This window comes from Cydia pomonella, chromosome 9 (genome assembly GCF_033807575.1).
Source record: "Cydia pomonella isolate Wapato2018A chromosome 9, ilCydPomo1, whole genome shotgun sequence".
Lineage (NCBI taxonomy): Eukaryota > Metazoa > Arthropoda > Insecta > Lepidoptera > Tortricidae > Cydia > Cydia pomonella.
Genome location: NC_084711.1, coordinates 16839068 through 16855903, shown reverse-complemented (window position 1 = coordinate 16855903; position 16836 = coordinate 16839068). Strand labels below are relative to the sequence as shown.

The 16836-nt window shown below is 34.4% G+C and overlaps 1 protein-coding gene across 4 annotated transcripts in view; it reads left to right on the top strand.

The window, feature by feature from the left end:
- The window catches only part of LOC133521522 (slit homolog 2 protein), a 144494-nt gene that overhangs the window by 120413 nt on the left and 7245 nt on the right, over positions 1-16836 (top strand). For all 4 annotated transcript variants that reach the window (XM_061856525.1, XM_061856526.1, XM_061856528.1 and 1 more), the window contains 6 exons: positions 688-856; positions 1399-1508; positions 3700-3812; positions 5937-6073; positions 6765-6917; positions 10369-10549. In XM_061856525.1, coding sequence (XP_061712509.1) covers positions 688-856; positions 1399-1508; positions 3700-3812; positions 5937-6073; positions 6765-6917; positions 10369-10549 — 863 coding nt within the window. The remainder of the gene's footprint in view (positions 1-687; positions 857-1398; positions 1509-3699; positions 3813-5936; positions 6074-6764; positions 6918-10368; positions 10550-16836) is intronic.

The window sequence follows — 16836 nt, the reverse complement described above, 5'->3', positions numbered from 1 at the left end:
AATTGATTGAGTCAAATCCAAAGTAAATTATGTAGACGCAATAAAGGTGCTACTACGACTTGACGAGAATAAATGAATAATACAGCCAAGTTCTTATGCAGGGCAAAATATGATTTCATTACATAGTGTAGATACATCAAAGGAAGCTTCACGTTGATGCAGCCAAACATAAAATGATGTCTATAAACGAAAAAATAAACATTAAGTTTTTAAATATATTTTATGCTTATAATTTTCTTGGATAAAAAAAAACTATATAATATCAATTGTTATGTCTCATGTATCTCTCAAGTCTTTCTGTATGTCTCAATATTATACTTAAGTTTTTGTGGCATAATATAGTCCTAATTGATATAGAACCAGGAGGAAAATAATACATGGTAAAAAAGAAATACTTTAAAAATTTTTTTGTATCGAAGTAGATAAATAATAAACTACCAAAATATATTGAAATCAAAATCGACACCATTCCGTGAAAATTACCCGTTGTTGTAAAAATATCTTTATCAGTTTAATTTATATTCCAGTGGGGATCGATATAAGTTACTGTTTATGTGAATTAACTGAAAAGTAAAAAAAAAAATACAGACGGTAGAATTTTGCATATAGTTAAAACTACAAAGTAGGTAAATACGATACTCTATAAATCTAAATACTAAATTTACTAACGTCGATTCATCTTTCCAGGCTATGAACACGCTTCGCTCCAAGCCAATGATCATTTTCTACTTAAAATTGAGGCACAATAACTTGGCGAAGCTTCCATCTTACATATTTCTGGGCTTGGACATCCGCCACTTGACTGTCCACAACAGTAGCCTGGCTGTCATAGAGGACTCTTCATTAAGTTCAATTGGTAAGTTTGTGTGATTATGTAAGACGTTATGATGGATGTTTTCTAAAGCCTAATAAGGTTATATGTGGCGCGGAGAAAGTGTCGCTTCAAGCAGTTTACATAATATAGCAAAATTGTGCGTACGTCATTGTATACTTAGTCAAATATAGATCGTATTGTCACGTTATTAAAGATTAGATTTGACAAATCTACGCATCATCGTAGATGACATGAACTTTAACATGTCAGTACCCGTCATTTCAACGAATAGATACAAAACATTGTTTATTGGAATGCTGCGCAAACTTATATCCTTTTAATGATGTAAATGTTATTATTGTACTAACAATAATTTTTCTACTTTTTTTTTGTCATTTTTGTGGTAAATCGTTTAACATTGCGAAATCTTTTCTCTTTGATGACATTCGAGGATTTCCAACGTCTGTTGTCAAAGAAGTTCCTTGGCAGCAAAATAAATAAGTACCACTGAAAATCTGCAACGTCTTGTCAGGGTATATGTAACGAAGCAGATGATTGATGATGATGATAACTATTGATTTTAGGTAACAAGCTAACACAGTTGGACGTGTCGCAGAACAGTCTCGCTACAATACCAACATCCTCATTCGCGCATCTTAACCATCTGCTCATCCTCAACATGAACCATAATAAGGTAAAGTTTATAATATTCATAAGGTTACTTTAAAAAAATAAGAATAATTTGAATTAGGAATCTCTGAAGGCATTTTGTATTATTTAACTAAACACAGTAAAGTACACCAATAAGAATATATTTTACATGTAAAACTACAAATATATTTAAAAAAAAAATAACTTGATAACAACAGGCGGTCATATCGATAAAAAGCGATCTCTTCCAGACAAGCGTCGCTATTTAGTCCCTTCTCTTATGAATCTAAATTAAGTTGTAATAAAGTTTCTGAATGACAAAAGCAAGAAAAATACGGAGAAAGCAGAATATTATGGCACCGTGCACCGTGGCTAATGAGCTCCATGCAAATATTTCAAAAACCCTTAAGTAGCTTTTCACAGTTGAAGTAACGGTATTATAAGTACCATTACCGTGTGTATTAGCGGCGGACAAAGTCGCTATTGTTTATAAATTATTAAAAAAAAATATTAAGTTACAGTTGCTACTAACATAACTGATAAGCTATAACTAACATATTTATGGACCATATGTTGTCTTTAATAAATAAATTTTAATTTTTTTTTTGTTAACATAATTAGACTTATTTCATTACAGTTAGAGATAACTATAAGGCGATTTCTGTGGAATGTGGTAATTTCCAAAGTTAAAGTCAAATCAAAAGCGTATCGCACCGTAAGCGTACCGTCTTAAAAGTAGGTTAACATGATTTTAACCACTAAGCGTGACAATGACAAATCTCATTTCTGAGTAGTTAATATGCTATGTTCTATGAAATAACAAGGTTTAAATTAATATTATTACGCGCATAAACTGTAAATCTTCGTTTTAATTAGCTTCAAGATGGACGGAGTTTAAGAACAAGTGCTAATAATATGTTTTATTCTCAAACATTCAAGTCATAAAACTATTCATTTAAGCCTGGAACGTACCAAGCCATTAAATTAAAAGGCCTTGGAAGCAAATTATATGTAAAAAAGATTATTACCATACGATACTATCATTTATTGATAATACCTATTTATTTTATATTAAAAATTAAGTAATGGCTTTGGCAGAGTTTAGTGTGTTTGGTAAAATATGAATTACGAATAATCGCATACACATTAAATAGATATATATTCAATTCAATTCCATATACTTACACAAAACATACGAGTTACATAAATTTAAAAATAAATAAAAAACTTATATCGTAACATAAAAAATACAAACACACAGTGGCGAATACATTTAAATACGAATAAAATATAGATATCTTGATACTTAAATTTGATAATTAGTATATTCAAATTTAAGTATCAACAAATAAAAAAAATAAAAAATAAAAAAATATTATAGGACATTATTACACAAATTGACTAAGTCCCACAGTAAGCTCAATAAGGCTTGTGTTGAGGGTACTTAGACAACGATATATATAATATATAAATATTTATAAATACTTAAATACAAAGAAAACACCCATGACTCGGGAACAAATATCCATGCTCATCACACGAATAAATGCCTTTACCAGGATTTGAACCCGGGACCATCAGCTTCGTAGGCAGGGTCACTACCGACTAGGCCAAACCGGTCGTCAATACAATAATAAATTAAAAAATAAAAGATAATAAATAATGAAAATATTGAAATAAATAAATAATATATGCAATAAGAAAAAGTAAAAGATAAACTTTTATTTGTTTTATTAAATGCCAGGTGTTCCTGCATAAGTTTGAGAATTAGCATTAGAATCTAGTTGATTTTTATTTTATTGATTGTTGATTGATATTTTACACTAAGCTAATAATACGGTTCAACTTACGTATTTTCGGAGAGCCTAGGTCTCTGTTTTCAAGGACGAACAGTACCCCTAGTGTAAATTTAGTCGATAGCGAAACGTGACGTACGCGTTTGCGTTAAGTCTCATTTTGTATGGGTTTTTGAACAGCGCGCCAAGCGGGACGTTTTGGAAAGTCAAAAATCTCATACAAAATGACACTTAACGCAAACGTCACGTTTTTCTGTCGAAAATATTTACACTAGGGGTACTGTGCATGTCGCGTTCGCTATTGCCACGCGCCGCGTACCCCACAACCGCGCTGGAGCGTAACCTTATTAGCTTGCACGTGTTAGTATGACTCACGACAGTTTAAATTATATTATTTTATATTTTCCCTATTTACTTTCACAAACAGAATTTTTGCAGGTGACAGCGGTTCACAATAGAGCCTTTGTGGGCCTGGATACGCTGGAGATCTTGACGCTGTACGAGAACCGGATTTCTGTTGTTGACGGCGAGGCATTCAAAGGCCTAGAAAAGTAAGTAAACAAAAAAATACATTTCATATTTAGCTACGGAAACTAACAATCGACGACTTGTAATCGCGAACAGTATACATTTACGATTTATTGTTACTTAATATTTTTTCTGGAAAACTTATTACAAAAAAGAATTATATGAACAGTTTATACTTTAAGGTACAGGATTGAATTAAGTTATGCCTTATGCCCAAGGCGATTTCTGATATATTCATTAGTTCAAAGAATAAAATTATATAAACAATACTATAAGGTTAAACTTCGCCTTAGAGACTGTTTACATTGTAAACAGACTCTTAGTAATCTTAATGAGGGAATATTAAAATGTAATCTCTTTGTGAAAGTAAGTTATAGAAATGTCATGTTTCTGGTAAATGATAACATATTTTTCAATTTATATATCATTGGCTTTTCGTTAACACAATTTTACATGGCTCGACAGTTATTTCCATTTTGAGCGTGGCTGTACAATAAACGAATTAAAGATAAAAGAACAAAGGCATACTCGTTAATTAAAATTATAATTGAAAATTTAAACTGAGTTTAAACGAGATAACAAGCATATATGAGAATTTATTTTAAACGTTCCGTTTTAATAATTACATTTTGATAACAGTAAAACGAATGTTACAAGAGCTTTATTTCTCTCAAAATTAAAAGAAACAATATGTGTTAAATCAGTTTGCTTCATTAAAATTGTAACATAATCTCTTTTAAATTGTGTTGTACGCATTACTTGGAAGATAATATTATCCTATCACTTTTCTATCCCTTATTTTTGTAACGAACCACTCTATGTAAGATTTCGGCTTCAGCTTCGTCGGAGGATGATGAAAAATGCACGCAAAGCTTTCTTGAGGAATAAATCAGACCGCAGACACCCGTCAACACGGATTAGTTATGTAGCACATCCTTTCGAAGATATTCTTGTAAACTATGTAACCTCTTCGTATAGGTACTTCTAGAGAAATATTTGTGAGAATTTCACTGGAGAAAATGCTATATCGTAAATGTTAAAAAATGTTTTCACGTTGGATTTAAAAAATGCTTACTCGTCCTATTTTCTTACAAGTGATTTTACAACTTTGTAACAAGAAGTTGAAGAATTAATGTGGTCGAAACGGTTACAAAAAATTACCAAGACGTAAGACCTAATAAGTTTAGTTACGGCCACCGTGACAATACAATTTATAACAAACAAGTGCGGTTTTGTTTCGCATCCAAGCAGTTAGGCGTCGGAAATTATCGTAGCAACTGCTACAAAGTTTGACGAATAAATTACAGAGTCCGCGTAGCGCTCGTCGAAATTACCGCGCGTAGCTCCGCCAAGTCTTCGCGACTCTATGTTTTATGGATAATATTTTTGCTACTTAAAGCTGCTCGTGTGTGTAGGTATAACTCGTGAAATTATAATTGCGTCTTACTTTTAAGGAACGTTGGTTTCAACTAAATAAAAGGAGCAGAACGGATTGTCTTTGTACGAACTTCTAAATGAGTATGCTTAACGTGTAACTGTGAACAGTATCAGCTAGATTATGCCTCATACAGTTTAACAGCTCTTAAAGTTGCTATTCGGATAAACTAAATCAACACTCCACATATCTTTTAGGAAATTACATCTAACACCGCCTGTTGTCTGCCTCTAAATTTAATCAATTGTTTATTTTTCTTGTATATTTTTACTGAGGTGTGCCAATAAAGAGTATTCTACCGATCTATCTATTTATCTATCTATCTATCTAAGAGGTGACATTTTCGGTAGTTTTCTAAACATACTTGCCTTAGTTGATAGTAACTCTGTGACCTGGTGACCTGCATTGCGACAGAAACTTTAATTTGTGTATAATTATTTATTAGTTAAACTCTAATTTTCATTGACTTTAAGACTTTAGTTTGTATATTGTCAAAAATTCTTGGACCATTATAACTTTAAATGTTTAATATATTTATTGATTATTAACATTAATAAATTATGTGCAAACCGTGTTCAGTCAATAGTAGACCTCGTAAAATATCATTTAAGTATAGGATTTTTTAAATAAGATAATGGAGGGTTGTCCTTCATAAGACAATAATAATCAGTAACCACTTACGAGTATATTTCAAATTACGCGAACTCGGCAGGAAGCTGAAGAGATTGAACCTCGGCGGGAACGAGTTAACGGCGGTGCCGCAAAAGGCGCTCGCGCTCCTCGAGAATATGAAGAAACTGGAAATGCAGGAAAACCGCATCACTTCTATCTCCGAAGGAGATTTTGCAGGTATTACATAAGTCCGCAGTTTTGCACTTGCGAGTTTTCGGAGTCAGTTGGATGTTAGGATTCTACGAGTTTCTGAGAAAATTACTCATTTTAAAATCAACTAGAATTGAAGTATTTTGAGATTGCTAGAAATAAATAGAAAAGTAAATTTAAAATTAACATCACGACAATCATAAAATTGTTACATTGAATTAACGTAGTGGCACCAGTGACCGACACTTTTACTTTTTATCCAAGAAAATAAGGGTGGGAAATCGATTTCCTGATATGATAACACTGTGCAGCTATTGCACAGTGTTGCCAATAGCTATAAAATAAACATAATATACTTTAAAAATACGTATTTTATAGTCACATTCATATGAACAAAGACTTAAAGTAGTGACGGTTCACATGTCACTGTATTAGGATTCCCTGTGTTTGAAACGAGGCGGTATTAAATAGTTTATTCTGATTTGTCCCTGCCCCACGTGATCACCGCCACACATGAGGCAGGGCGTTAAGCGTCGCTACCTTCTGGTCCCGCTTAATATAAATATATATATGACGATAAATACGTAACCATCGACACGAGAAGAAGAAGAAGATGGGAATGATTCATATGAATGCACCTATACCCAACCCGGCGGGGACAGTTAGGAATATACGGAAAAAATAAACGATTATACAATCACGCTGTTGACAATTGTAGGCATGCGGAACCTGGACTCCCTGGGGCTAGCGCACAACCAGCTGCGCGAGGTTCCAGCGCAGGTGTTCTCGCATCTCTCGCTGCTCAACTCGCTGGAGCTCGAGGGCAACCTCATCCAGAGGATCGATGAGAAAGCCTTTGCAGGGCTTGAAGGTATGTACACCCTTAACTCGCCCTGACCTATCTGGCCCAATAGATGCTGACCCTGCTTATGAAGCCGATGGTCCCGGGATCAAATCCTAGTAAGGGCATTTATTCGTAAGATGAGCACGGATGTTTGTTCCGGACACATGGGTGTTATATATATCGTTGTATTTATACCTATATTATATAAATCGTTGTCTAAGTACCCACAACCCAAGCCTTATTGACCTTATCGTGGGACTTAGTAAATTTGTGTAATAATGTCCTGTAATATTTATACAATATTGAGACAGTGAGAATCAATATAAATGGCGCCAGGGACCTCATACTATTATCACTGTGTCATGGTACGAAATGGTACTGAAATTAAATTCCTTGACGGACATATCCGTTGATGAAATCAAAACTAAAATTAACAACTGTAGGTTTCAGGGCTGAAATTAGCAACCGGAACTTAACTAAATAGTTTTCCTACAATACAATCATATACTCGTATGTCTCGTAGGAAACCCCTTGCCTCCCGATGGAACAATTACTAACGTATTATATTTAATTGGACGGAAAGCAATTTACGGTAATTTTCACTCTTGCCAGGGAGTCATCAGCATCAATCAGAAAATTACTAAGCAAAGTTCTATGTGTTGTCACGCTAGTAAAACTAACTATCGTCACAGAAGAAGTAATAAGTATTTCTACCGTACAGAAAAGAAACTTCCTACAAAACCGAAGGTTGACAGCGATTCAGGGACGAATCATGTCGTCCCTTTCTAATGTTTGGCACTATCCGTTTCGGCTATTTAGGGTTGTAAAATTCAAGTCATTATCTTATCTGTGGTTGTGCACGCAAAAGGCCGTCAAGACGTCAACCCCAATAATTTCTCGTAGCAATGCTGAGCCGAACAGAGCCGAGAATGCCCGAAATGATTAGTTTCGCCCCACTGTTAACGCCTCGGGTCAGTTAGTTACCTAATTGATCGAGTGATAAAAATGTAATTATTTTAGGTAACACAAATTTGTTAACTTAAGAAATTTACGAACGAAGTGAGTTATTATAGCATTTTAATAGCTATTGAGGCATTCTGAAGCTATAAAGATAATCATATAATTTATTTCAGTTTGCGGTGTAAAAGGGGAATGAGTAATTAGAAATCGTAAAACTTAAAAATTAGGTAGAGATGAGGATGTATTTTTTGTAACCGCTTGTTTTGTAATAGCAATTTTCTTAAGAAACACGTTTACACGTCTTCTACGAGTAACGAGTAATGATCAGGGTAACTTTTCGAAATATCTTAATACACAAAACTACACTATTAAGCTTTTGGTTGTTAATATTGAGATACAGTACGGGCCACTACTTGCACCATCCCACTAATCCGGGGTTAACCGGTTGAACCGTTGACCCAGCGTGAAATTGTACTGGTAGTCGTGGTTTAACCGGTTAAACCCGGGATAGTGATTGGTGCAAGTAGCCCTTAAACTGTGAAAGCTATATCAGTAATTGTCTTTGGAGTTTGAGCAGACTTACGGCCCGATTCGAACTTTAATATACGTCAAACATTTTCTCTAGATACGATATGGATGAGATACGTCAGTGTCAAAAGTTTTGTTTGAAGAAATCCGATCCAAATTGTATCTACAGCACATTTTTTACCTATATTAAAGTTCGAATCAGGCCGTTACTCCAGTCATTTTAATGTCCGCTCTTACTAACTGAATAGAAATAATTTATAAAAGCAAAATTATTTAGTGTATTGGATACATATTGATTGTAGTATTACGTACGAAATATAATCCAAATGGTATGTAGCATTCATATGTACACACATATATACATAAGTTTTTCCCCTAGGATTTTTATGAAAACAAATTTACCAAATACTTGAATGAGTATCTAATCAAATAGCTATTTATTATTATTTGCTTCTAGCAACTTAAAACATCCATCACATTTGTCAGAAGCTTTGTTTATTTTGTGGCCGTGCGTGAGTGAACTAACATTTTTTTACTGATCGTAGACTAAAATATTGTTATACACACCAATTAAACACTTATTATTACTTGAATATAATTAAATCGGCTCTTATTTTGACGAGCGGTCTGGTTTGGTCTAGTGGGTAGTGACCCGGCCTAAGAAGCCGATAGTCCCAGGTTCGAATCTCGGTAAGGACGTTTATTTGTGTGTGGAGCACAGATATTTGTTCCTGAGTCGTGGATGTATTCTATGTATTTATGAATCTTTATATTATATATATCGTTGTCTGAGTACCCACAACACAAGCCTTCTTGAGCTTACCGTGGGACTTAGTCAATTTGTGTCAGAATGCCCCAATAATAAGTTTATTTATTTATGAGTGCATAATACGGCCTATAAACTACTTTCCATGTGAAAAGTTTATGGGATGTTTGCTGAATAAATTATCTAAAAATGTCGAATTAGATTGGCTAGAAAAACAAGCTTTTATAATTTAAAATTGAACGCAACCGTATCTTTACTGGGTTAAGTAGAGAAAAATGTAAGTACAAGTAAATACTCAGTATTGACATTGACTACGTGCGTGGGAGATTCGTTAAAATCGCATAACATTATCGAGACCAATGTATGAAATTAACCATTCCTAAAGTAGAGGTATTTTCCGAGTGGTTCAGACGTGTGACTTGAGAGGTTTGATTTTATCTAATTATGTGTCGTTTGGGGAACATACGTAAGAAACATCATTTGTTTAGTAATTGAAAACACTTATGTTAAACGATTTTAGAATTACATTGTTACTTACCGACGGAACCTTGCTGATCTCTCCAATAATGTTCGGCTCGGACACTAGGTCTTCAAGCTCCTGGTTTTTCCGGTTTCTCTAGCTACCGTCTTTTTGATCTTCCGGAATTTAAGAAGGACGAATACCTTTGCGATCCTAACGAAATAACGGTACTTTTTCTACAAAATTCCATTGCTGGAGAAATTGATTTCTACTAACTAAATCTTAACAGATCACTTTGATTTTGATGTCGGTCACTTCAGCATAATATTATATTCTAGGATTATAAGATTCGCATTATTGAAAAAAAAAGTTTTTTTGTTTTGCAAATTAAAAAAAGCAAGAAAACCTATAAAACTAGTTTTTCATTGTGTAAATAACATACTAAAAATTATGAAGGCTGGAAAATATTTAGAAGTGGAAAAACATTTCCCCTTTTTGTATGGACTACGTGCTATACTTTCCTCTTAATAATTAATTCATCTGTTTTTTGTGCTACGTACCTGTCATCAGGGAGTCGGTGTAATAACTACAGTTAGTTTTTTTGCTACGTACCTGTCACCAGGGAGTCTGTGTAATACCTAACTACAGTTAATTTTTGACGTAGGAGTATGTAGTATAGACTATTATATTACAGCTCCCCATTTTGTTTGTTTAGGTAAGTTTATTAGTAGATTTTATGAATAAATCCATCATTGTTGTAACAGAAAACCTGCAATATCTCCGGCTGGGCGACAACCGCCTGCACGAGATCCCGTCCGAGGCTCTGCGGCCGCTGCACCGGCTGCGCCATCTGGATCTGCGTTCCAACAACATCACATACATCGGCGAGGATGCCTTCACCGGCTACGGTGACTCCATCACATTCCTCAACCTGCAGAAGAATATGTAAGTATTCAACGAGAAGAAGCTAGCTCAGAAGATTCAAGCTTTGCCTCTGTTTTATAGCCAAATTCAAACTTTCGTGAAGCGGCACCCTTAATGTGTGATGTGACGTCACGTGCTGGAATGACTCAAATGAAAAAAAAAATGAAGAAATGTTTTATATAAAGCAATACATTAACGATGTGAACCGAAAATGTGAGTGACCCGTTTCAATGCCCGAGTCTAACAAACATTTTATATTAAAACCGAACGCCTTATTTTAGCATCAAGCAATTTCTCTTCGGGAAGTCGAAATAATTAAATCTCGTAAATTAGATGTTAGAGACTAAAATAAATAGGCGATGTATAAGCACTAACCCTAAATTTTAGTAAAAATCTAAATTTAGCTTTCGTTACGCTCCTTCAAAATGACCTTTTAGAGATATTTGATTACGGCATTCTACTATTATGGAGTTCTCGTGTTAGGAAAGTTAAGTAATTTTAATATACTGTCTTAACAATTATTACCTATTATCATTATTAATTTAATATTTACACAGAATTACAGTTTAAAACTAATACACTGTGAAATGACATTTCCACTCCTTCCTCCAAATTCTCCTCCAATTCCTTTTATACATCATCTCACAAAATCTCAAGCATTCCTTATACAATGCCCATCGCCCCGCAAGAAGGTCACACTCGGGTGCAGGAAGTAGGAGCGCATTCAGCAGGGCCAGGGCATGAGGGATGGACGAGTTTCTATGCGCCACCGTGCGTGACGTTGGTACTGCTGACAGAGGCCGCACTCGCGGTCTGAGGGTTATCTTTTATAAATCAGGAACAAAGAACCTCACTAGCCTCTCTACCAGTTCGGGGCAGTCCGAGTCACCGCGCAGGACCTGACATGCAAAAATGAGCAAGCAGGAATTGCGACTCACTTCCAGGGAGCTGAAACCAAGGGTACCAAGAATAAATTTGTAGGATACAGGAAAGGATATTATCCATACAATTTCTTATAATACATTCTTTAGAATGTTTTTTGGACCTTTTCCAAAAGTAAGAAGTAGGTAGATTCGTGAGGGTTCCAGACTAGCGCGGATGCTTCTAATTTGCTTCTTACTAGAGCGTAATAGAGGAAATGACGGACAGACAGACAGACACTGGCAAACCAAAAGCTGATTTAGCGAAAAAATAAATGGATGCGTAGGGAATCGCAATAAAATCTTATTATAAAAAATGCCAGCTATAAAAGTTTTAGGTAGCTTATCATTAGGAAAGGACAGATCTTGGGTTTCTTTTAATATAATGAAATCGGGACATTTATAAAACGAGGAGGACTTGCAAACATCCACAGCAAGATCAAGACCGCAGTAAGCACCGTGATGTGATAAAGTGAACGGCCTTTAAATAGAGGCTGGATGTGGGCGAAATCAAGTCTCACCCACACACGTCGATGTGTCGTCCATATATAGAATCACCCAAAATAAGTACAGGTTTTATAGGTACAAGTATAAATTATAAATAATTTCACGTGACTCATGATGACTCTTGACGCTTGCTTGACTGATGGCTTTTGATCTTAAGGTGCAGTGAGTTCATGTTCTTCTTTCCTTCCTTCCTTCGAACACACCTTGCTGAGCACTGAGTGAACGGCCATACGTGCCCGGAATTGCAGATATATTGTTATTATGATTCAGATTCAGATTTATTTATTACACAACATGCGATTGCATTACAAATTTACTTTCATGCCAATTTACGAGTATATAAATCATAAATAAATTCTAATAATGACAAAAATTACATCATAATCCAGATAGCAACAATTATTAAATGGAAATTTTCACCTGAAAAGGATCGTCAAGCCAGAATTTATAGACAAGCAATAATAAAATAAAATAAAATCAATAAGCAACTAAAACAATGTCAAATATGCAAAAATAAATTAAACAGTTATGTCAAAAAATTCACTTATTGAATATAATGGGTTCTCCAGCAAAAAGTTTCTCAATCGACACTTGAAAATCGTAAAATCAATTCATTTTTAGTTAGAACACTAATCGATTAGTTCAAAAAAAAAAGGTTAAGAATGCATTTTAGACACAATTTTAATGCTTAAATCTTTTGTGCAAAAATAGTTACAAGAGTTCGCTTTATTTAGACTTATGTTCGTGATTTTGTCTATCTCTTTTTATTCAGAGCTCGAATCGCTTCAATATTGTTATTAAAATTTCTTGGCATACATATCATGATATAAAAAAGCGCTGTGATTTAAAAAAAACTGCTATCTGAACCCGCCGCACTTTAAGGACGACATAACATCGCGGGCTCGTAGGTTTAATATATCTAACTTAAATTTAAAAAAAAAAAACAAGAAATAAAATGCAATCGATTGTTTCGAATAAATTACAAATCTAATTACCCACATTTTAAGGATTCGTATATCCATCGTATGTATCAATAATTCGAAAACACAATTTTGCCTCGTTTGCTTTATTTTCCACGTAAAGGATGTGTGTAAACAGTGTGACATTTCAGACAGACTCAGGGGCGAGAAGTCGAGAAAACACAAACATTGATGTAAACATTTCGTTCGCCATGTTTTCGTCAAATGATAGCGGGTACGGATACGGAAAATAACTTGGATTTTCACGCCCACTAATCCTTGCGATGGTCGAGAGGTCAAGGCCACTATTCATGTTATACATATAAAATTTACAGAATACTTTATTGAAATGTTAGATAAGAAGTGGTTCAGAAAAAAAGTAGCAGCACGTTATGTGGATTTATTATTTTATTTAGTGATAATTTTTAAGTAGCGCATTTTCGTAGTAATCCGTACATACTATTCTATACAATTAAATACAATCGTATTTAAAATAACAGGGCGAATTCATTCTCCTAAGACTTTTTGAACAGCGTCTTCTGAGAGAATTTATGAGGTGTTTCTCATAAACGTAGTTTTTTCTTTAAGTTTGATAAGCTACTTAATACATTATTAAATTGTCTTATGTTCGATATTGCACTTTTTTTATTTGACTTCACTTTGAGGTAGTTACATGGAATTTCCATTTTTGTGTATTTGCGATTTTTACAAAAATTTGTCTCCCATAGAAAAACCTCTGTCAGAGGTTAGATTGGAGAGACTTCCTGACTACCGAAGATGAACTCCAGTTTATTGGTATAATTTACTCGTAAGATGATATTCCTAAAAGCATACAACTAGTTGTGAAAATTGAAATCAAGTGTGGCATTGTGGAAAACGGCAGGTGAAGATTGTCAAATTGTGTTGTACAAAAAGTTACGAAGTACATTGCAATAAAAATGAGAAAACTCAGACAATCTGATATTTCTCAACATGATTTTATTGTTATTATATAGTACTTTATCTACAGATTACTGAAAAAAATAAACTGCTTCATAAGTAGTAAAAAAAAAAAAATATACTACATTCACTGCCACTTTTTTACTGAACCACTCCTTAAACGAGAAATGTTTAATTATATTAAATAGTATGAATTGGGTTTCTAAATATTATACAGGTATATGCACCAACCTCCAACAAAAAACACGATGCAGATATTGAAATTTTTTACTCAGACATAAAAACCATATTAGATTCAATAAAATCCCAGGAAGTAGTAATGATAATTGGAGACTTCAACTCAAAAGTAGGAAATGGTAACGTAGGAAAGCATGTTGGCAAATATGGGCTGGGGGAACGGAACAAGAGAGGCGAGAGACTAGTTCAATTCTGTTCAGAAAACGATTTTGTAATATCAAACACATGGTTTGAACACCCACCTTGACGATTGTATACTTGGACGTCACCCCAGCATACCCGGAAAACATAGTTAGAAATCAAATTGACTACATATTAATACAAAACCGTTTCAAGAATTCAATAGTAAATGTTAAAACATACCCAGGAGCAGATATTATGTCAGACCATACCCTACTAGTAGCAAAATACAAACTAAAACTTAAATCAATCAAGAAAACCAGACATGAACCACGGGTAGATATAGAAAAACTCAAAGATAAGGACACACTGCTGACTACAAAACACCTCCTAAACAACGAAATCCATAAAATCAGCTCACTTAACGACAACGAAAACAACATCGAATCACTTTGGAACGAAATAAAAGTAACCATAATTAAGACAGGCGTAGAAACCTTAGGACACAAGAAAAGGATCCAAAAGACACCATGGATAACAAAAGAAGTCCTTGATTTTATGGATGAACGAAGACTCTATAAACATACAGATACTGGGAAATATAAAGAAATGGACAACCATATCAAATCCAAAATACATCACCTGAAATCATCATGGTTAGAAAGGAAATGCAGCGAAATTGAAGAGTTGGAAAAGAAACATGATAGCTTCAACTTACACAAAAAAGTAAAAGAATTTACGAAAACAAATAGGAAGAAAACAGTAGCCAAATTATTTAACGATCAGAACCAACTTGTAACGGATATAGAAAAAATAAACAAGACTTGGGAAACATATGTAGAGAAACTCTTTCAAGACAACAGGTCAGAATCAATTCCAGAAGAAGAAAATACTTACGACGGTCCATTAATACTTAGCCATGAAATAGAAAGAGCTATCAGTAATATGAAATCAGGCAAAGCGCCGGGTCCTGACGGTATATACATCGAAATTATTAAATTACTTTCAGAAGAGAACATTAAAGTATTGACAAAACTATTTAATTTAATATACGAGTCTGGCAGGATGCCAGCCGACTGGCTACACTCTACCTTCATAACACTTCCGAAGAAAGCCAATGCAAAAACGTGTAACGAATATAGATTGATAAGTCTAATGAGCCACGCCCTAAAAATATTTTTAAAAGTAATATTATCCAGGATACACTACAAAATAGACAAAGAAATTAGTGACACACACTTTGGTTTTAGGAATGGTCTTGGTACCAGAGAAGCACTAACTTCAATTCAGATTTTAACTCAGAAATGTTTAGAAATGGATCAAAACGTCTACATCTGCTTCATCGACTTCGAAAAAGCGTTCGATAATGTAAAACACGACAAACTAATGCAAATAATAGATAAAACTGAAATAGATAGCAAGGATAAGAGAATTATAAAACATCTTTATTGGAATCAAACAGCAAACGTAAAACTAGATTATAGTAGCACAAACAACATCCATATACTTAAAGGAGTGCGCCAAGGCTGTGTCTTATCCCCATCGCTTTTCAACTTGTACTCAGAACACGCATTCAAAGAAGCATTCGATGAAGCAGAGGAAGGTATAAAGATCAATGGAAGAAACATTAACAATCTAAGATTTGCTGATGACACCGCCATTTTAGCAAATAACATAGAAGATCTACAAATACTAATCAACAAGTTAAATACCTCACTAAAGAATCTAGGACTGAAAATGAATGTAAAGAAGACAAAATACATGGTAGTTTCCAAATTTCCCGGTAGAGTGGACACAACACACCTAATAATTGATAATCAAGCGATAGATAAAGTTAAACAGTATAGATATTTAGGAGCGTGGTTCAATGAAAGTTGGGACCCAGACCAGGAGATTAAAACAAGAATAGAAATTGCAAGGAACACATTTATATCAATGAAATCACTGTTTACAAATAGAAGCATAAATATCAAACTTAGATGGAGACTCGTCAAATGCTACATAATATCCATCCTACTATATGGCATGGAGGCATGGACGATGAATAAATACACAACAGACAGACTTGCTGCCTTCGAGATGTGGCTCTACCGCAGAATGTTAAAAATCTCATGGACCAGTCACATTACGAATGAAGAAGTACTACGTAGAATGAGGAAGAAACCAGAAATACTCAACATCATTAAGAAAAGAAAAACAGCCTATCTGGGTCACATCTATAGAAATAAGAAATACGACTTATTACAGACAATCATCGAGGGAAAGTATGAGGGAAAAAGAGGGAGAGGTAGACCTAGAAATAAATGGATAAATAACATTAAAGACTGGACGCATACAAAAGACGCAGCCACCCTCAAGAGATTGGCAAAGACCAGAGAGCTGAATGCCATGCTGACCGCCGACGCCCATTAGACTGGGCATGGCACCAGAAGAAGAAGAAGGGTTTCTAAAACAAAGCAAATGGTTTCGAATTGATGTACCGAGTGTACGACCTAGTTTGATTTCTGGAAGAAATTGTTTTCCAATGATTTACTCCCAGACATCAAAATAAAATCGTCTACAATTTCTATTTAAAAAATTTCGTCTTGTTATATTTGGGGGCAATTTGAAGAACTAAGTAGGTATA